At 36.8% G+C, this 23,421-nt stretch overlaps 1 protein-coding gene across 2 annotated transcripts in view; it reads left to right on the top strand.

Moving 5' to 3' along the window:
- PTPN4 (protein tyrosine phosphatase non-receptor type 4) overlaps window positions 1-23,421 on the top strand; it is a 185,168-nt gene that overhangs the window by 85,190 nt on the left and 76,557 nt on the right. For both annotated transcript variants that reach the window (XM_032637276.1, XM_032637275.1), the window contains exons 6-10: window positions 1,611-1,655; window positions 1,912-1,964; window positions 2,328-2,448; window positions 5,049-5,136; window positions 16,715-16,803. In XM_032637276.1, the coding sequence (XP_032493167.1) occupies window positions 1,611-1,655; window positions 1,912-1,964; window positions 2,328-2,448; window positions 5,049-5,136; window positions 16,715-16,803 (396 nt within the window). The remainder of the gene's footprint in view (window positions 1-1,610; window positions 1,656-1,911; window positions 1,965-2,327; window positions 2,449-5,048; window positions 5,137-16,714; window positions 16,804-23,421) is intronic.

Raw genomic sequence — 23,421 nt, 5'->3', positions numbered from 1 at the left:
GATCCCACATGCCACAACTAAGAGTCCACATTGCCACAACTAAAGATTCTGCATGCCGCATTGAAGATCCCAGGTTTCACAACAGAGACTCGGCACAGCCTAAATAAGTAAATATTTTTTAAAAAAAAGGACTTTCCTACCAGAAACCTTTAACTTTTAATTATGAAGCCAAGTAGGCCAGATAGAAATATGTTGTCTTGGATTGAGTACATAGATAATAGTGTAATACTATGTATTAAGCCTAACAGAGCGTTTATATACTTCATTCATTAATATATGAAGCCAGGGTATTTGTATCAGCTTTTTTTATCTGATTCTCTGAAAACCTTAATTACATTCTTTGGTAATTTGACTATTGTCAAGGAACTCTTTAATGACTTTAATCAGCTAAACAACTAAAATTTTAAATAATTTTTGGCTCTTGGAGTATGTGAACTTTTTTTAGTTGGGTGAAATGAAGGTCTTAAGATTCTCTGTTTAAACATTAAAAGCCACAAAATTTTATCTTCTGCCAACATGATACAGCACAGGGGACTTTACCCAGGCATTGATAAATCTATGAAGGGATGACTACCCACTAGCAAGGACAGAGGGGAGTGCCATCTTGTAAGCAACTTCAGCAGTCTTGTTACAGGATACTTACATTTTTGTTGGTTTTAAAGGAAATTGGGTACTTGGCAATTTTAATAGTAGAGCAATAGTAGGGAATGGAACTTACCTTTTTTTTCTTTTTTCTGTTTTTTTTTTTTTTTTTTTTTGATCAAAGAGAGCTTTCTTAACCCAAATGAAGATGGAAAGTGCTTTTCTACAATTAGCAGCTTCCTGCTGCCTGATGATACGGTGATCAACACATAGGCCTGTCCTTGCAGCTGGCTTCCTGGCTCAGCTGAAAGTGATTTTCTTTAGTTGGTCTCTAGTGTTGCTACTGTCAGCTCTTCTGTGTCTCTGACTTAAGTTTTCTGTGCTTCCCAGTTCTACTTTCTGCATACACCAATCTTTAGAGTATTTGTTTTTTTGCGGGGGAGGGCTCTGCATTGGGTCTTCATTGCTGCGTGCGGGCTTTCTCTAGTTGCGGTGAGCAAGGGCTACTCTTCGTTGTGTGTGGGCTTCTCGTTATGGTGGCTTCTCTTGTTGCGGAGCATGGGCTCTAGGCACGTGGGCTTCAGTAGTTGTGGCACGCAGGCTCAGTAGTTGTGGCACACGGGCTTAGTTGCTCCGTGGCATGTGGGATCTTCCCAGACCAGGGTTCGAACCCGTGTCCCCTGCATTGGCAGGCGGATTCTTAACCATTGCACCACCAGGGAAATCCCACTTTAGAGTATTTCTCCCTAATCTCCCTCAGTCATGTAATTCTTAAATTCGTGAAAGTTTTATAATAGAAGCTAGGGAAACAAAATATAAGTATCAAATTTCATTTATCAAAGAATCCTAAATGTTTGGATTCATGTATTTATGAAAGTTTATTTTAAAATATCTTTACGTGGGCTAGTATGCATATTATAAAAGCAAATACTTAAATATTTCAGTTTTATTTGTTAATGTAAATATACAGTTTTTAAAACTCTAAATGTTATAATTCCAGTAAACGCTATCTTTTTTTTTTCTTTAAGGTACCAGTATTTCTTGCAAATCAAACAAGACATACTTACTGGAAGGTGAGCTGTTTTAAGTTTTTAGTAATGGGCTTTAAAAATACTTCCAATTCTGTATTAAGTAGTTCATGATCATTGCAAACAGATTATCTACTGAAAGATGGCTACATGTAGCATGAATTCCTTTCATCAGATAAGTTCATTACTTAATAGTTAAAATGTAAGTCACACAGAAACTTCAAGTGTGAATAGTATAATATAAATTATATTGCTTTTAAAATTATTGTGTTTAACCTTGAGTTATTTTCTGTTTTATTAGATTGCCCTGTCCTTATAACACTGCTGCTCTTTTGGCTTCATTTGCTGTTCAGTGTAAGTATCAGTCCACCTTTGGGCCAAATAGCATGTGATTGCATGGTCTCTGTTGGTAGTATGGCCTTTAATGTATGAGTTATTTAAACATATGTTACTATGCAGAAAAAAGTGACTACACAGAAAGTGTAATGAAACATCCAATTAGTTAGCACTTACTTTGATTCCTGAAAATAATTTTTCTGAAGTTGTTTAAGACCTAGGAGAACATTAAATGCATTGTTATAATTTGCTTAAATGGTAACAGTAGAAACAAATATTTTACTTCCAGAAATATAAAGGAATTCTTGACATTGCTGATTTGGCTATAAAACTTGAAAAATGTGTTTATTGAAGTGTGAATATTTTCTTTCCATTTATTAGCTGAACTTGGAGACTACAATCAATCAGAAAACTTGCCAGGCTACCTCTCAGATTATTCTTTCATTCCTAATCAACCTCAAGATTTTGAAAAAGAAATTGCAAAATTACATCAGCAACATACGTAAGGATTTACTTACTTTTCTGCTTACTTGATAAACTTCTTAAGGGCATCTTTTCTAGAGAAATGTTTAAAATTATTTCTAATGTGATTACTTAATATAGAATAGTTACTATTATATAAAATAGTATGATTACTGTAAAGAAATGTAGGTAATCTATACTAAAAAAAATCATAGACTGTATGAGGCTTGTTTTCATGTCTGTTAAGAAACGCAAAGCTGTATGTAAACAGACATGTATTGGCTATTATACAAAGTCGCCAGTTCTTTAAGAAGGAATTTTAGAATATTAATAATATGTTCACAATATACAGTTCAATCTACTTAGCAATTCTTTCTTAGTTTTTAGCTGTGTGAAAGGAATCAATTCTGTTTGGTAATGAGCCAAGAGAAGAAAGGGAACTTTATGTAGTACTAAATTAATAAAAATAAAATTCTTTGAAAATAGTAGCATTTTTTCATTTATAACAATATTCAACTTTGATATTTTATGAGTCTGATTTTCTGTGACATGAGTTTTCAAGAAGAGGTTTATCGCTTGGAATAGAAAATTGTATTGTTTCTTGGTTCAGAGTTCAGTTTTGCTTTACCATACAATTCAAAATACTCATGGAGGAACTAAGGCAGTGTTACATATTGGCTGAGAATCTGAACTAGATAAGAATCTGAGCCAGACTCATTTGGCCTCGTTTGAAATTCTGATGAGGCTACTTTACTTACAATCTTGTAACCTCAGCCGAATCACTCTATGTCTGTTTCTGTTTCCTTACATGTAAATTGGGGATGATAAAACTATCTACCTCTGGTGTTATTATAAGGATTAAGTGAGTTTATATATACAAAGTACTCAGAACAGTGCTTGGCACATAGTAAGCACTGAAGAAATATTAGCTCTTATTAATAAGGAGACTCGCTTTCATTCGGTAATGGCCCATGTGTCTACAACATGTTGGCAAACTATGGCACGTTGCCTCCTTTTGCGTGGTCTACGAGCTAATAAAAATGGTTTGTACATTTGAAATAGTTGAAGAAAATCAAAAGAAGAAGAACATTTTGTGGCACATGAAATTTTGAGAAATTCTACTTTCAGTGTCCTTACGTGAACAGTCATTGGAACACAGATTCCCTCATTGGCCTACACATTGTCTGTGGCTGTGTTCACGTAACAGCAGAGCTGAACTGTTGCAGCAGAGGCCATATGGCCTGAAAGCCTGAAGTGCTTACCAGCCAGCTCTTTCCAGTAAAGGTTTGCGGACCCTAATCTAAAACAAGATTAATGAGTGAGAATTTTAACAGACCGGCTTCATGTGGTATGGGGGCTGTTGTGGTCTAAAAGCAAATGCCACTTATTATGAAAGTTCTACACATTGCATATCGGAACCAAGGGTTTGAAGATAAACCAGATTTTTAAAAAAAATTTACCAATAATGACAAGTCTGTTCTGTCAGGAAAAAGTTTGTACATTTCACAAGGTATTTATTATATATTTCTATTTGCTTTAAAGAAATGGTTCTGCAAATTTTTAAAGAAAGAAAAAATAGAATCATCCAGTTTATAATGCAGGAGGGTGGGGAAGAAAGTAGAGTATTTATTTAACTTAATTGAATTTTATAGAAAACTGAAGTATATCTCCTTTTTTTGAGGAATCCCATTTTTATGATCATACATTGGCAGGCTGCTTACTCCCTGATATCATTCATGAATGAAGGGTGATATCTTTGCATTTTTAATTTGTTGCTTTTGCTCTGCTATAGCCTGATAATATCAGATAACCAAGGTTGTTAGAACTATATATAATATAGCCTTTTTAAAGGCTTTGCATTTACAGTAGTAGTTCTCAAACTTGTGTTCATAAGAATCACCTGGAATATTTCTTAAATATAAACAATTTGGACCCATTTATTCTATATCAGTTTCTAAAGAACAGTACATCTGAAACTACCTGTGATGAAAGACCAGTTTTCCCCTCAGTCTCTCATGGAATGATGCTTCTGAAAAATATAATGAAAATGAATTACTAGAAAAATAAAATAGAGAAATAAACAAAGGCATAAAAAATTAACAAGTACTTTTTTGTTGTTAGATGCAACAGACATAAAATTACTCTGCCAAAGTGCTACAAAAGGCTGACACTCTCAATTTCTGTTCTTGTTATGAGTCAACACCTGTCTGTGCACCACACCCTGAGAAGCCCTGCTCCAGAGCTCGCCCCAGAGACTGCATGTGTCAGAAGCACCCTGTGTGATTACAATGCACATATGGAGAGTAGACCAAATTTCGAAAAATATTTGTTTTAAGTTAAGTCTGAGAGTGGCTTTTTTTTAAGTTAAGTCTGAGAATAGCTTAGAACTTTAAAAAGCTGGTGCATTCTTGTGTTTCTGGAAAATAAGAAAATATTCTACAAAGTAATAATTTGTGTTACGGAAAATGTACCTTCCAGAAAAGTTAGTTGTTACTGCACAGAACTAAGAGGAGTGCCCGTGCACATGGCGTTTTGTAAAATAGTCAATCAGAATGCTGGAAAGTTTCAGACAAATCGCCTTTTTGTAATTTGGTCATATCTGTGATCGTTATAATTTTTAACCTAATGATGTTTTTACAGAGGCTTATCTCCTGCAGAAGCAGAATTTAATTACCTGAACACAGCACGTACCTTAGAACTCTATGGAGTTGAATTCCACTATGCAAGGGTAAGTGAAGAAAATGCATTTTGATATTGTTGAGTTAGGTCAGCAAAAGAAAATGCATTTTGATATTGTTGAGTTAGGTCAGCAAAAAAAATCTTTAATGCCCTGATAGGATTAGGCAACAAATGGAACAGTGAGTGCTGCCAGCATAGTCGCACTGAAAATTTCCTCTGAATATAAGTATTTTCACAGTTACAATCACTTAAGATTCAATACCTGACAAGAAGAGTGGGTGAAGTGGATTTTTCATGTTATTTTTCTTCAAGGTAGTGTTTTATGTTATAAGGATAATTTTTGCTGACCATAAGAGACAGTACCTTTAGAATTTTTATTTTGCAAAATAAAAACTGTTACAGTGGGCTTCCCTGGTGGTGCAGTGGTTAAGAATCTGCCTGCCAATTCAGGGGACACGGGTTTGAGCCCTGATCCAGGAAGATCCCACATGCCCCGGAGCAACTAAGCCCGTGCGCCACAACTACTGAGCCTGTACTGTAGAGCCCGCGAGCTACAGCTACTGAAGCCTGTGCGCCGAGGGCCCATGCTCCCAACAAGAGGAGCCACCGCAATGAGAAGCCTGCACACCGCAACAAAGAGTAGCTCCTGCTTGCCGCAACTAGAGAAAGCCTGCGCACAGCAAAGGCCCAATGCAGCCAAAAATAAATAAATTAATGAATTTAAAAAACAACAAAAAAAAACTGTTACAGGAAAAGTAATTTGAATTTTTAACTTTTATGAAATCATTATCATAAAAGATGCTTTCACCTCACTGAGGCCTGTATTACTGCACTCCTTTCATCATTTAGTAACATCATTTTAAATTTTTATTTATAAAGCACAAAATCAGTTGTATTTACATATTTTGGTTGCCCCTCTGCCATTCCTTTGTTGGGATGGAATTCTATAATCACTGGCTTTTCCTGTACAACACCAACTTTTTTTTTCTTTTTTTTTTGGAGGAGATAAAGCTTTTATTTAGTTTATTTTTTACACAGTGGGTTCTTATTAGTTATCTGTTTTATACATATTAGTGTATATATGTCAATCCCAGTCTCCCAATTCATCCCATCACCATCCTCCCTGACTTCTTTTTCATTGTGTCAATTTGCTGCTTCCAAAAGACTGCTATCCTCCTGCCATAAGCATATTTGCGAGTGACTGTCCTTCATTGTGCGTCTCTTCACCTAGATTCCTTCTCATGATTGTTTCATCAAGAGATTATATTCCTTTAGAAGTACCTGAAGTACAGCTATTCTCTATACCTAAAGAAAAGTGGAATTATAGGTAATCATCAGTTTAATTGGTGATAGGTTTTATATTTTCTTGGGACAAACTGCTAAGCCTAATATGGATCCCAGCCTGAAAGGGAGTTAAGTTTTCCTTAGATAGTTATTTTTAATTTATTTTAACATATAGACATATGCAGACCCATTCCTTTTCAAAAACCAAATGACTTGCTTTCCTCACATGACTGGATCTGGTAATTCTGAGCATTTGTGACTTGGAAGTCTGTCTGGTTCCATTTAAAATGTTTAAGTCTCCCTTGAACTTCTTGTGTTCTTTAGAATGGGCCCTTCACCCTCCCTCCCTCTTTGCGGGCTATTACTTTTGAACGTGATTCTCCAAAGGTAACGTAGTGGTCACTAGATTTTGTTTTTATTATAGTACAGTCTAAAACAAATGGAACTTTAAATATGTGCACTAGACTATGGTTAACAGTAAAAAAGACCACTAAAATCAGTCATTTTAGTGCTAAACAGTTTTCTAAAGGTGGTTTAGACTGCTGTTATCATTGACTGCTGTCAATATAATACAAAGAATCTTAGACTTTTTTTAACTTAAGTGACATGGCTGGATCTCATACATAATTAACCATATCATTATTTATTGATTTGTTTAAGTTATGTTTTTTTATTGTTTAAATTAGTAGATTGTAAAACTCTTTCTCAGAAAGCCATAAATGTAGAGTGCCAAATTAAAGGAATTTAAATTTTAAATATTTTGTACAGACCAAATAAAAAAAACCCCACAAAATAACCCAGCTAGGAAAAGGTGTTTCTGCTGTATGTGGATGTGGAGAACTTCAGAAAATGTGCAAATGTTCAGTGAACATGAAGGGAAGTTTTGTAGCCTCAGGAACAAAAAGGACAAAAGGTAGAGGGGAGAGGGCACATAAAGAAATTACTTAAGTTTTAATTGAATATCACAAGCAAAAGTATGTTTGAAATAATATTTTATTGAAAAGCAAGGTAAGATCTTTTCTCTCTGCCTCCAGAATGTAGGCTGAAAAAATTAGAGTCGAACTAAGTTATTTATAGCAATCTGCAAGATGCAAATAAGTCTTAGAACCGTCAATGCAGTGCATCTGTTATGTGCCTTGCACAGTGTTGGCACTAAGGATGACTTAGTGAACAAAACATCAATTAGCCCTGCCCTCATGGAGCTCACAAGATAGTGAGGGGAAAGAATTAGAGCATGTATGAACAGTTAAGTATTTGAGAATATGAAGGGGCAAGTACAGAATGCCATGGGACCCTGTGGCAGGAACTTCTAATCCAGCCTGGGAGCAGAGGGTAGGGAAGCCTTCTTAGTAGTAATTTACTGAAGCCAGAAAAGTTAATAAGAACTAGCCAAGGGAGTAGTTTTCACCATAGAGCCATCAGGGTGAAGGAAGACCGGGAATCAAGAGAGAACATGGCCTATTTGACAAAACAAAAACATTTAGTACGCCTGCAAGATTATATGAATAAGGGAAAAGGAAACTGTGGAAAAGAAAAGAATGAAGGACAGCTTCAGGATAAAAAGGAAAGAAGAAAAGATTTGAAGGGGCTTCCCTGGTGGCGCAGTGGTTGAGAATCTGCTTGCCAATGCAGGGGACACGGGTTCGAGCCCTGGCCCGGGAAGATCCCACATGCCGCAGAGCAGCTAGGCTCGTGTGCCACAGCTACCGAGCCTGTGCTTTGGAGCCCGTGAGCCACAACTACTGAGCCCGCGTGCCGCAACTACTGAAGCCCGCACGCCTAGAGCCCGTGCTCCACAACGAGGGAAGCCACTGCAATGAGAAGCCTGCGCACCGCCACGAGGAGTGGCCCCCGCTCGCCGCAACTGGAGGGAGCCGGCGTGCAGCAACGAAGACCCAACACAGCCAAAAAAAAAAAAACCAAAAGATTTGAGGGCAGGGAGCGTGGGAATATTTGTTTCTTAAAATAACATCGTAAATGGATTTTTTCCTTGGTGTTCAGTTGTATGAGTTTTTAACACGTGTAGGTTTATGCAACCACAAATAGAAACAGAGCAGTTCCATCACCGCCACCCCCCACCCCACCCCAAAAAAATACACTGGCTTGTGCTGCCCAGCCTCCTACTGGTAAGTCCACCCTCATACTTACCCCCGGTTCCTGGCAACCCTGGTCTGTTGCCCGACTCCATAGTTTGGCTTTTCCAAAATGTCTTATAAATGGAATCCTGCAGTATGTAATCTTTTGAGACTGGCTTCTTTTACTTACAGTAATGCATTTGGGATTTATTGTAGGTACTGTGTAGTTCAGTAGTTCATGCCTTTTATTGCTGAATTGTATTCAGTTATATGGATGTACCATGGTTTGTTTCTCCTTTCACCCACTGAAGGACATCTGGGTCGTTTCCAGTATTTTTTGTTTTGTTTTGTTTTATTATTAATAGGCCTACTGCAAACATTCATTTATAGGTTTTTGTGTGAATTTAAGTTCTCATTTCTGTAGGGTAATAATCCCAAAGTGGGATTTCTGGGTCATATAACAAGTGTATACTTAGCTTTATATGAAATTATGGAATTGTTTTCTAGACTGACTGAACCACTTTGCATCCCCACCAGCATCTTTGCAAGTTCCAATTGTTTTAGATCCTTTTAGCATGTGGTACTGTTTTGTTTCTTTTTAAGCTTTTCTGATAGGTGTGTTTTATCTCATCATGGTTTTACTTTGCATTTCCCTAATGACTAATGATGTTGGGTATCATATCTTTTCTTTGATGAATGTCTGTTCAGGTGTTTTTCCCATTATTTAATTTGTTCTTTTCTTTTTTTACTCTTGTGTTTTGAGAACTCTTTATATATTCTAGATACACTTTTTTTGTTGGATATGTGATTTGCAGATATTTTCCCCACTCTTTGTTTTGCCCTTTTGTTCTCTTAACAATGTCTGTCACAGAGCAAAAGAAAGTGATAGATTCTCATACCCCTTATTCAATCACTGATGGAACAGACATTTTAAAAATCAGCATAATATAGATTTTAGCAACATAGCAAACTGTAGAACACTGTATCTGACAAGTTTGGAGTACATATTATTTTTAAATATGCAGAATATAATTTCTGTTCATGGTGCATTTAAGCTAAAAACAATAACAAAACGATGACTTTAAAAATCCTCCGAGTATTTGGAAATTAAGAAATACACTTCTAAACAAGCCATGGGTACAAATACTATCATTATTTCTACCCAACAGCCTCTGTGCACTGCTCTCAGACTCACCTAGAAAGAATAATAATTAGTTACCCCTAAGTTTGTGGTTAGGATCAATTGATAACAGATATCAAATTAATCTTGAAAATATAAAATAATTTGAACATATTAAATTAATACCAAGGAACATTGTGGGAGCTAAATTTAAATATTTATAAAGAATTTCTGACCTCTAAAAATGGAAGAAGCACTATCTCAGGAGTAATTGTTGGCCTAAGTAACTTGTTAAATGAATGGCTTGAGGGCTCACTAAATTCCTAGCATCTTTACTAGAAAATCAGTCAATATTTATTACACTGTGAGAGTGGAATAAAGTAGCATAATAGAGCTATACGATATCTATACCGTAGATCTTCAAGTTTAATCTCTGTTTTATAAAGAAGTTAGCATGATATAAACTCTTTGTTTTCCTAAGAAACTGATTCCTGGTTATCTAGATGTAAATGTAATCACAGAAGGCTTGGCCTTAGGTTTTTGTTAGGTATAGGATGCTCTAAATTGACCCTAAAACAGTTCTACCCAAGTTTTGGGCTTAATTGTGAATATCTTATTTCCATAGGTGTTTGTAATAATGATGAAGATAATTCTACTGAAAAATAACTTTTGCCCTTCAAAGTTTCAAGAAAAGGAAAGCTTAATGATGCTATTTTGATTATTCATTTATTCATTCAGTGAACATTTATTGAGCACCTTCTATGTTACAAGTCCTGTTTATAGACACCATGGATACAGCAGTGAGTAGATAAAATCCTACCCTCATGAAGCTTGCGTTCCAGTGGGCAAGCCAGACTATAAGCAAATAATTGAGTATCTTAGAGTACATAGTATGTGATTCCATGGAAGTAAAGTTCAAGAATAGGCAAAATACCAGTCTATATCAGCAGAAGTCAGAACAACAGTTCCCTCTGCAGAGGTGTTACTAGCTGGGAGGCTCCTGAGGGAGCCTTTTGGGATTTGGAAAAATGTATATGTTGGTTTGTGGTGGTTACATGTCAGTGTATATACTCAAGTTATGCAAGTTGTAACATTTTGAGTTGTACACTTAAGGTTTGTGCATTTTACTGTATATTCTACTCAGTTTTCTTATGATTAATTAAAAGGTAATATATCAGATTGTGATAGATGCTGTGGAGAAAAATTAAGGTGAGAAAGGGGAGTGAGACAATCAAAAATGGGATATCAGAGAAGGCCTTCTGAGAAGGTGAACAGACGTTGGGGAGTTGTGCAGATATCCGTGGGGAGAATGTTCTAAGCAGAAGAAACGGCAATAAAAGGCCATGAAATAGTGTGCTTTGCACCTCAAGGAACAGCAAAGTTCCATACCAAACAGTATGGCCGGTACAGTGAACTGGAGTGGAGCGTATTGACAAGGTCCAGGTGGACCAGGACTTTGTAAGAATTTTACAGACTTTGGCTTTTAATTATAAGCAAGGCCAGTTGAGGGTTTGAGGAGATAAAAGACATGGTGTGATTTACATTTTTTTTTAACTTTTTTTGGCCGCGTCGTGTGTCTTGCGGGATTTTAGTTCCCTGACCAGGGATCGAACCTGGGCCCCTGCAGTGGAAGCGTGAAGTCCTAACCACTGGACCGCCAGGGAAGTTACCCGGTCTACATGTATTTTGAATATGGAAGTGACAGCACTGACTGATGTATTGGCTCTAGGGTGTGAGAGAAAAAGGATTCAAGGAATGATTCTAACGTTTTGGCCTGAACGACTACAAGGATGGAGTAACTTCAGTAATTTGTAACAATCAGAGAGAAGCAGATTTGAGAGGGTGGGTCAGGAGCTAAGTCTTGGGACATGCAATTTTAGAAGACTTTTATCAATCGAAATGAAGGAAGGCAGGCAATTCAGTATATGGAACTGGAGTTCAGAGGCGAGGTCTGGACTAGAGCCATACATTTGGGAATTGTCAGCTTACAGATAATATTTAAAGCCGTGACACGGGAGCACTGAAGGAACATAGCTAGTAGCAATTGAAGATTAGAGGTCCTCAGAGCTGGAACACTTCAAATTTTAAAGGTTAGATGAGGAAGAAATAGCCATTTAGATAGAAAGAACGCCTTTCAAAAAGAATGCCTTTCTTTCTGTCAGACACTTGTGTGTCTTTGAAGCCAGGTGAATCAGGCGTGGTCAACTATGTCAGATGAGCATTGGATTAGAAATGTGGAAGTTATTGTAATATTACCAGTATTGACTTTGTAATAGCAATTTTGGAGCTATTGTGATGGCCAAAGGCTGATTGATTAGAGAATATTCAAGAAAGACTGAGAACAGTAATTTTGAGAGATTTTACTGTACAGGTTACAGATAATAATCACAGGAAACACCTTTATAGCATTTACTATCTGGCTGACAATCTTCTTAGGGCTTATGTATATTAATCTCATTTAATCCTTAAAACAGCCCTGTGAAGTAAGAGTATTATCATCCTTACTCTCCAGATGAGGAAAATGAGACACAGAGAAGTTAACTAATTTAATCATATGATATCTGTTTCTGTTTTAAGGTTCTTCAAAAACCTTGTTTTTAACCTGCATATATTTGAGGACTTTTGGACATATTTGTTCGAATAATCAAATAATTTAAAAATATATGAGCTATTTGTAATGAGATGGATAGACCTAGAATCTGTCATACAGAGTGAAGTAAGTCAGAAAGAAAAAGACAAATACCGTATGCTAACACATATATATGGAATTTAAGGGAAAAAAATGTCATGAAGAACCTAGGGGTAAGATAGGAATAAAGACGCAGACCTACTGGAGAACGGACTTAAGGATATGGGGAGGGGGAAGGGTGAGTTTTGACAGGGCGAGAGAGAGTCATGGACATATACACACTAACAAACGTAGTAAGGTAGATAGCTGGGGGGAAGCAGCCGCAAGGCACAGGGATATTAGCTCGGTGCTTTGTGACAGCCTGGAAGGGTGGGATGGGGAGAGTGGGAGGGAGGGAGACGCAAGAGGGAAGACATATGGGAACATATGTATATGTATAGCTGATTCACTTTGTTGTAAATCAGAAACTAACACACCATTGTAAAGCAATTATACCCCAATAAAGATGTTTAAAAAAAAAAATATATAATCCCTTGAAACAGAGAAAAGAATCTCTTCTGTACAATAGAGCTATATATATGATTTCATCTGTGTCACCCTAAAATATTCAGACCACACAGTGATTTTCCATTTTCTGCTATGTGCTTTTTACTCATCAGGACCTGTCTAGACATAGCTTTATTTTTTTCTTTCCCCTTTTTGATTCTTCTGTATCTTTATGAAAGTATCAGTAGGTCATTACTTGTATTCACTTTCATTGAATAATTTGAGAGCACGTAACACTGTTAGACCTATATAGGGCACACAGAAATATTTTTTTAATTATTAATGAGTGTGTATTATGGCTAACTTTATACCTAACTACATGAAAAATATACAAACAATAATTTTAAACTAATGATATATATAGGGGAAAATCATAAAGCGAAAAGGTAAAAGTGAAAACAATTTCAACATATTACAGAAAGTTTTTTAGTATTCATATTTTATAAAGAGTTCCCACAATAGAGTAGTTTTTTAAAACATATAAGTAGAAATACAGGAAAAACAGAGATGAGCATGTTGAAGTATAACTTGGTATAACCCCTTTGGAGTGCAAATACTGATATGAATATAATATTTGACCACTTCCATTTCTCTGACTCCACCCTTTTTATAGAGGTGTTTTAAATAATGTGTTCAAGGATTTTTATTACAGCATTGTTTGTAATATTAAAAATTTAGAAATCTCTAAATGAGTCAACAGAAATGGTTAAGAAATTATGATAAATCCATATTTTGGGATAATATGCAGCAGTTAAAACTGATGAGTTAGAGGTATATATATTGATATGAAAAGATATCTACAAAATGCTAAGTGCAAAAGAAAAATTACGCAATAATATTTCCCAGTTTTTGTTGATTAAAGAAATTGTGTGGTTATAAATACTACATATTTATATTTTGTATATATAAACAAAGATCTAGAAAAATATACAGTGGTCCCCCCTTATCCATGGTTTGTGTTTCTGCAGTTTGTTACCTGAGCTCAACTGTGGTCTGAAGATACTAAATGGAAAATTTTAGTGGCTTTGTGTTATTATTGTATTCTTACCGTGTGACTGCAGAGAGACTAGAATGGTTAAGTGGTCCCAGCGACTTAGTGGAGAGTAGAACTGTGGTCTCCACCAGAAAGGAGGGGAGGGCACACTGCAGGGCAGCGTGAATGGACAGTTGAGGCATGGGTAGAGAATATTAGAATATCTGTTCACAGTCCTCCGAAATCTCATCCTGTTTACATTGCTGCTTTTTAACATGTTGTAAAATAAAGCACATACACCTGTGTGTATATCTTAGTGAACATCTTTGTAAATACTACGCAGGTCAGCAGTAGGCTTTAGCCAGCCATTCCAGAAACGCTTTTTATACACTGTACCAATCATAGCCCCTTCCTACATTGTTCTTCTGTGGTTTTATCACACAGTGTGCCTTCCTGGATACTAACATTTGGTCTTGCTTTTTGTTTGTTTGTTTTAACTGAATGACTTTAAATGTCTTTTAATCCCTTCTTCCCTTACCGGTCCTTAGAATTTTCTTGTTAAAGAACTGCACCATTTCACCTGTAGTTTCACATAGTCTGGACTTTGCTGATTACATATTCATGGTACAATTCAGTACATTCTACAGGGCTAATGAAGTTTTCACAGAGAAGGTGGACTTGATCTAGACTTTGGTTAGGTTTGATTTGATTCATCAGAGAGACATGAAGAGATGAGAACAGCATTAATTAAAACATGTAATTATGGGTACTCAAAACACGTGGAATGGCCTGATGGGAAGCAGGTTTTTACTAATTATAAAGGGGGAAATGAAATGGGATGGGGTGGTCGTTTCAGTGCCAAGCTAAACAGCGGAGATATTTTCCTACAGATAATAGAGGTCCATTCATTTCACAAATGGGTAGGCCTTTCTACATCTAAAAACCTGAAAGGGCGCAAAACAAAGGCCCTGCACTTTGCTACTTAGGTTCTAGTGAAGAAGAGAAAAAATAAACAGATTAAACAAGTCAATGTATAGCGTTATATTAGATAGTAATAAGTGATAAGAAAAGCATAAAATAAGGTGGTCAGCGTTCGTTTTTCTGTACACTGGAATTAATAGCATTTGTATCCATAAAGGACGTAATACTTATTTTCTTGGTTCTCTTGCCCAACTCTGGCAGTACCTTGGGAACTGATACTTCAGTCTAGATAACTATGATTTGAGAATTTGATAGCTATATAGATAGCTATAATTTGAGAATTTGAATTCCTAGATATCCCTGCAGTGTTTTTTAACGTTTTTCTACCAACATAGCAGCCTGACTGCTTTACATATTTATTGAGTTTTTCATATCTCTTTAATGGCATTCGTTCTTCTCAAGTGCTTGGTGGCCCTTGGTTGTATACTCCTTTCGTATTTGTGATTCCTACTTCACTTGGTCACACGTGATGTTTGTCCTTACTGTGGCCTGTTTTAGGTGCTGGAGGAGGGAAGGAAGGAACTGCCAGGTAGAATGTGCCTATAGTTTGCTTTTTCAGTTTGGGGTTCTCCATGCCTTTTGGGGATCACTCTATTCCTGTCCCCAGTATCCACACTTGCTCCACACTTGTAGACAGGCTGCACACACTTCTGTGTCCTGTAGCTCAGTCTAGATTGTAGGGTTGATAGGAGCTAATTATCTTCCTGCTCCTACCTGATCATCCTGACGGCAGTTTGAAGCTTCCCCCTTGGGCTGCGGTTTTCTGGAATTATTTTCTCTCCATAAATCTTATCTTATCCACTTTGTCTTCACAGACTCCTCAAAATGTCTGCCCCACTGATTACATACCTTTCAGTGTTATGGATTGTTTTCAAGTGTTAGGGATTTTTTCTGTTTTCGTATATCTTCTCTGATGTTTTATGAGATTGGGAGCAGAAGGAATAAGCAGAGCGTATATCAAGTCGCCGTCTGTGAGGCCGGACCTGCCATCTTGCTTCACACTTCTGATTGACGTCCTTTAAACAGTGATTTAAGACTCTGATAATAGTGTGCAGTGGTGCTGGTTATTGCAAAAGAAAAGGAGCAGCCAGACAAATTAACATACACTGCTGTGTTTGGCCACTTACTACACGTTAGCTTACCTAACAGGCTAATTTAGTAATATTTAATTAGAAATTATTGAAACTACATTTTAAAGGTGTTTTCCTAGGGAGACAATTACAAAATCTTGATTATATTTTCATTAATTAGTTCTATCTTCTGATCACATAAATGCTAGGGATAAAAGCATTATTGCTATATTAGTTTGCCTGTAGTATATTTCAAGTCAAGAAGCAGAGCTATTTCAAGACTGATTAGCAGCTGAGGAAAGTTTTAATTCCACTCATTCTCTTAATAGTGCAGGTCAGCTGTTCACGTTGGATCAGTCAGCATGAGAACTCACCCATCAAAGCACAATTCAAATTTCCTTCTCAGGAGCCTTCCAGACTCTCCAGCAATTGTCCCCACTCTGTACTCCCATAATGTTTTTGTTGTATTATGTCTGTTACAGAACTTCTCATTGTATTGGAAATATTATTTTATTACAGGTTGCCCTTCACCAAACTCTGAACTCCAGGTTTTATTCACTTTTGCAATCCTACCACCATATTTACACAGTAATTGGACCTTAATAGTTTTAGAAATGGAAAGATGGGTACTAACTTGTCATTCTATAAGATGAGAAGGTCTTTGATTTTCTATATCAAAGAGTCAGTCCCATTTATAAACTGTGGGAAATCCTGAAATCATTTTTGCTTTAGATTAATAAATTTTAATAATGCAACGTTTAAGTTTGATTTGAAGTATGTCCTTTATTTTTATGATGTAACAGTTACCATATGGATTTGTAAATATTCAGTTAACTGTTGCCTTTGATGAAATGTCACACTGTGTAAAAAAAACTAATCATATTTTAAAAATATATCTTTAACAGTTTATTTTAGATTTGCCATTTTCTTTTTTTGTTGTTTTTTGAAGGATCAAAGTAACAATGAAATTATGATTGGAGTGATGTCAGGAGGAATTCTGATTTATAAGAACAGAGTACGAATGAATACCTTTCCATGGTAAGAACTTCCATCAGTACTTTTGCTTTTACCATTATATTACCGAATACAATTCATATTAAAGAAAGTGGTTGTTGAGCTATTTAATGTTGTCATACAACTTTGTCCCACTTACTTGGAATCTACCAGAAGATACCTATTAAAATAATTGAATTATTTGTTTCCGAAGTGTCTTAGTTTAAAGAAAATACTACTTTGCGAATTTTTCTCTTAGTCTCTAAATCTGTACTGTAGTGTAATAGCTAATATTGTCATATTTACTCTGCGTCTCACGCTGTGCCAGTTGTTTTGAATACAGTACTTCACTTAAATGCATTCAGTGGGTGCTAGTTTATTACTTGGAACATGAGCATGGTTGCTGCAACAAAGGCCCCTTATTACAGTGGTTTAAATTGGTACTGGGAAAGTATGGTGGCTCCATGGGGTTTAAAACTCATGTTTCTTTTGTGTTATTGCTCTGCTGTCCTTAGCATGCTGTGCTTATCCTCATCGCCCAGTGCCTCACTCACCATCACTCCTATATCCCAAAGTGAGGAAGAAGGAGAGGCAGCATCTGCCATTTCCCTTTAAGGGGATAACTTGAAAACTGTAAAAATCATATTGATCACATATCCCTTGTATGAATATCATATAAGTAACTCGGGTTTTTAAAAATAAACACAATGATTTTCTCTAGGAGAAGAAGCAAATACAAAAGAAATATATTGTATCAATCTGTTTCTCTTTATATCTCCTAAAAGAATTGGTCCAGATTTTTCAATATCTCATTATTATTTAATAGGTTTTTGTAATTAGTCACTTATATAACACTAATAGAAATATGATAACTGACAGAAGCTATTATTTTAGAAAATTGCCACAATTACGTTGAGAAAATAAACATAAATTTCCCCAGTAGGTCACTATCTAGGAAAACATGAAATACAAAATATAAAATTGATGAAATGACCTTCATCAAAATTAGATATTTTTGCTCTCCAGAAGACACTGTAAAGAAAATGAAAAGGCAAAAACAGTCTTTTATAAAATACATATTTGATAAAGGACTTATCAAAAGACTGTAACGGACTCCTATAGCTCAGTAATAAGACAACTTGATTAAAAAGAATAGGCGAAATATGTGAATAGATACTTCCCCCAAAGGAGATATACAGATGGCAAGTAAGTACACAAAAAGATGCTCAGTCATTAGTGAAACGCAGATTAAAACCGCAGTGAACTATTACTGTTCACCCACTACAATAGTTCCAATTGAAAAGAATGATAATACCAAGTAATGACAAGGAAGCAAAGCACCTAGAAATCTCATATATTGCTGGTGGGAATGCAAACTAGTAGACCAACTTTGGAAAACAGTTTGGTATTTCTTCAAAGTTAAACATAGATTTACCATATAATCTGGCAATTCTATTCCTAGATATTTACCCAAGAGAACTGAAAATACAAGTTCGTATAAAGATTTGCACACTGTGTTCATAGCTATATTATTCATAACAGCACAAAACAGAATTCCAGATGTCCATCAGTTGGTGAAAGGACAAGCAGATTACACTTGCAGTGGAATACTGTTTAGCAGTGAAAGAAATGAACTGTTTTACACACTAAACAATATGGGGGAGCCTCCCCTCAAAACATTATGCTAAGTGTAAGAAGCCTGACAAAAGATGATGTACTCTTTGTTTCTATTTATATGAAATTCCTGAGAACACAGAGTATAAAGACAGCAGACCCTTGGTTGCCGTTGGAACATTTTCAGGTGATGGAAATTGTTACATGGTGGTTTGGGTGGGTGGTAGTTACACAGCTGAATACATTTGTCAAAACTCATTGATTTGTTTGCCTAAAATTGGGATATTTCATTTTATATATAAATTATACCTCTATAAAGCTCATAAAAGAAAGTCAAAGGTCATTTAGTGTTTCATCTCACATCTTTTAAGTTCTTCCTGTATAATTCAAATTGTGTTATGTTCAGAGGAGAATACAAAACAGTTCAAGACATAGTCCTTGCCTAAAAGTGGGCACATAAAAATTAATTACAAAACATAATAAGACAATTTGTAACTTAAATGCTTCAGAAGAGAGAGTTACAATTGTTGACTTTCATAATGGTAAATGTGCATCTTCAATTTTAATACTTTTCTGATTTTACTAAAGACAGTTAAAAATATTTTTTATTAGTTGTACGTTTTCTATGAATGTCAAAATCAGAAATAAATTCTTTTCAGGTGATGTGGTTAAAATGATAATCTAAATTTTTCTGTATTTTCAAAATTTTACAATAAGCATTCTAGAAGAGTTTTTGACAAATTACTTTGGAAACACCAAGGATATAATTTCACTAGGGAAAATTGTAATGGCCCTATGGTATTTGAGATGGTTTTTAAAGGATGAATAGAAATTTCTTCAGTGAGGAGGAAGTATGGAAGAGGTATGTGTGTATAGAGGGTTCAGTCAGGGAATTCAGGGTAAAGGTACCAAACATTTGTAGGAGCCTAATAGTGAGGAAGGACGTGGCAAGTTGAGGAGATGATGGGATATTTGGTTTGATTTTTTTTTTTTCAGTTGTCTTCACTGAGGACAGAAGCAAGGGCACAAGAATTTAAGATGTAATAATGTTGCTTAGGAGAGAAATTAGATTCAGATTGTGAAGGATCTTATATATTCCGTATGCTGAGGAGTTGGTATATTATTTTATTATTAAATATTCTTGAAGGTAGTTTCATGTTGAGAAATAGAACTCATGTTTATAAGTCTTTATCACACAAGTTAGGTTAAAAAGAACAATGTGAGCATTTAAGATATTGATTGGAAAATACTATATAGTATTACTTTAAATTTTTATTTTCCAGAATTAAACTAAAGAGATGGGATTTAAAGTTGTTAAAGCTACTAGACCTACATCATCCTGGAACATAAGGATTTCTTCTGATCCTAACTACTCATAGCAGTACATACTACAACATTAGGAGTACGGTTATACATATACCACAAATTGCCATGATTTAGGATCCAATATCAATTGATTTCCAAAGAAAATCAGTCATTAAGTTGTGTGAAAATCATCAAATACATGGTTTACTTTTAGTTCTTAAAGTATGGATCTATTTTCACAAAAGCAACATACTTCTTATTAATACTACATGTGAATAAGGGACCATTTCAGCCTCATCATCTTTATTCAAATTAGTGTTCATAGAATTGCCATTGCCCTTAAATTGATATTTTAGCCAAGTATTGTGGAAGTCTCCTTGAGGAAATCATAAAAATCACTTGATAAAAATGGAATATGATTACAGCTCGGAATTACCAAATTTCTATACGAATAAAGAGTTTTGAGTAAAGGTGGAAGTTTAGAGCTGATAGTTTTATAAGATTAATAAGGTAGGAAAAAAATCACTCGTGGATTTTAATGCATTTTATCTGTACCTTATAACCCTGCAACTTGGGTGTTGTTAGCATTGTTTTTATGGATAAGGAGTGAGAAATGCCAGAGAAGCTGACTGGGCCAGTGTTAACAAGTATGATGAGTATGAAGCAGAGCTTTAAATAAACCTGGGTCTTTCAGTTTCTGAAACACTAGCTTCTCACTTACCTCTTCTCTCAAAATTAGAGCTATGTGTAGAAAAAGTAATGTTCCATGTAATAGATTCCCTCATTTCTTTCCACATATGGTTATCCCTAAATTATCCAGTTCAAGTTCATACTTTTAAACTGTTGAATACTGAATTGGGAGTTACTTGGATTCTATAATTAGACTTCATTAAAATTAATGCTCATCAAAAAACATCATTAGTAAAATGAAAAAGGAAGGAGAGAGTTCTGGTTCCCAGTCCAGCAGGTAAAGACTTTGGAAGTTGTCACCCCTGTCCTCACAAGAAAAAAAAAAAAACTGAAAAAACTCAAAATCAGCAACTCTTTTCAGATCCCTCAGAGAATTGAGGACACAGGGCATACTTACTGCCCCTCTGAAAACTGGAGAGACAGGTGAATACAAGGCATGACAACTTACCAGGACTAGAAACCACCGCTACAGCCACCCCTGGTAGGAGTACATGCAGGGTGATTGACAGATTGCTGGAGATGGAGCAGAGACTAGCTTGGACTAAGTTACTTAGGAAGGACCCCTCGTTCTCATGAGTTTTACTACCAGGCACCCCACCAGGATCTCGGGGCGTTCGAAGGGCAGGGGATGGAAGTTGAGCAGGAAAGTAACCGTTTTGAAATATGCTCAGAGCTTTCTGCTCTCCTTAACAAAGATCTGCCCTCAAGGAAATCTATTTTACCAATACTTAACCAACATGGGTTTTACCAGAGCCTAACCAAGGTGGGGGAAGGGAAGTACCCATTTCCAGCCCTCTCTGTACTTCCTGCTTCAGCTAGGGAGGGGTGAGCTGACGGGCACTGAAGGGTGCAGCCAAGGGGCCCAGACCACTAAACCCGAGACCTAATCACAGGATTAAAGACGAGTTCCTCCCCAGCCCCAGACTTAACTGACACATCACCAGGGCTCCTGTATAATAACAAAGCATCACAACTTAAGTCACTGCAAAGCTCAGGCTAATTAAGGACTGTCTTGGGAAACCCAAAGACAACAGGAGAGACAGAAACCAGGATAGTAGAGCAAATAGCCTCAAGTGCCTGCCTCAGAGACTGTTCCTTTGGAACGGTCACAATTTGATTGAATTTGCTCCTGAAGCAGTTCATGGCCCAGGGCGCTGCTGAAAATAATGGAGCAGTGTGTTGGCAGTTAGAGGAGTTCTCAGCTGGGTGTGGTTTTTGAGAGAATGGGATGACTAGTACCCCTGGTCATCTCAGTATTCCTGTGGGCACACCCAGAGCTGTGCTTTCCTGAAGAGCAACAGCAGAAGCCTAAACTGGAGGTTGAGGGTGAAGATAGAGTCCATGTAAGTAAACTACCAAATAACAGGAAGCTGGGAAGATGGGAAACAAATACTTAACACTCACTGCGATGCAATATGTAAAACATCTGGTTGCCAGCAAAATATTACAAGACACACAAAGATAAAGGAAAGTATGACCCATACACCTGACAAAAGACAAGCAACAGTTATAAGTATACATGTGCATAATAACACAGTTTCAAAATACATGAAGCAAAAAATTAGGAAAAATAGACAATTCTACAATCGTAGTTGGAGATTTGAGCATATCCCTCTCAGAACTCAATACAAAAACTAGACAATAAAAAATCAGTTGAAATAGTTTCAAGCACTATCAAATCTCGTGGCTTAATTGATATACAATACTGAAACTGTGCAACTCAGATTGCACTTGAACCCATGGGCGGGGACTCAAACCCAGCCAGAACCCACTGTCTTTTAATTGAGATCACACACCTGGTCTCAGGACTTAATGAAGCTCAGGTTCTTTATGTCTAATCACAGAAGGAATTCAGTGACAGACAAAGTGCTAGGTAAGAAGTGGATTTATTTAGAGAGAAACACACTCCACAGGCAGAGGGTGGGCCATCTCAGAAGGCAAGAGGCCCCAAAACATGGTGTGGTTAGTTTTTATGGGCTGTGTAATTTCATAGGCTAATGAGTGGGGATTATTCCAGCTATTTTGGGGGAAGGGGCAGAGATTTCCAGGAATTGGGCCACTGTTAGACCCAAGCGGTCTGCGAGAGATTCCAACTCGCCCAAGAACCGCCAAGAGTCGAGAGCCGCTGCAACACGCAAGAGGTTTATTAGGAGCCGATGCACCGGGGTTCCCTGAACCTCACGCAGGAGGCCGATGGGGAACCCCTAAAAGCGGAATCACATACTTTTTATAGGTTTATTTACTCATAGGGCGGGTATATTCTCACAATGATTGGGTAAATGTGGTGACTTTTGAATTCATTGGCTTAGGAACTTTTGTCCCACCTTCTGGCCGTTATAGTTGTCTGTTCATTGTGGCGGTTAGGGCGTATACCTGTTACGGGCAACTGGAAAATGACCCGCTGTCTGGCAAGTCCCCGTCAACTGAAAAACTCCAAGAATTGGTTTCGATAGGGAGAAGGAGTGGCGCACGATAGGGAGAAGAATTGGTTTCGATAGGGAGAAGGAGTGGCGCACGATAGGGAGAAGAATTGGTTTACGGGAACAAGTGAGGGGGTGGAAAGTCCCTAAAGGCCCCACATTCCCCCCCCTTTTTTTTTGTAACTAATTTCAATCATGGAATTTCAGTTTCTTTTTGCGAGTTTTGGTAATAGCCCCAGAATGATCAATATAAAAACAGCATTCTTCTTTTAGTGCAGCACATAGTCCGCCCTCCTTAAGGAACAGCAGATCTAATCCCCTCCTGTTTTGCATTACTACTTCTGAAAGCGAGGTGAGAGATTCTTTTAACTGAGTTATGGAACTTTATAAATGAGTCTGGGGACCAGCTGAACTAACACACAAAAATCGGTTGAAGCTTTAAGGACCTCTAAAGAAATGCAGGGGGTCAATCCTGTGTTATATGCCCACCATCCATCCGGAGGAGGGAGGAGATACCCTGAGCCCTGTGGGAGGCTTAAATTGGCACAAAGATGTCGGTGGGACGAGGGGGGCGTTCCTACACTTGTACCGTTTCCTAATACTGAGGCCAGGGTCAATTTACTATTTTTTTCTT

Source organism: Phocoena sinus, chromosome 7 (genome assembly GCF_008692025.1).
Source record: "Phocoena sinus isolate mPhoSin1 chromosome 7, mPhoSin1.pri, whole genome shotgun sequence".
NCBI classification, from domain to species: Eukaryota; Metazoa; Chordata; class Mammalia; order Artiodactyla; family Phocoenidae; genus Phocoena; species Phocoena sinus.
This window is presented reverse-complemented; position numbering and strand designations above follow the sequence as displayed.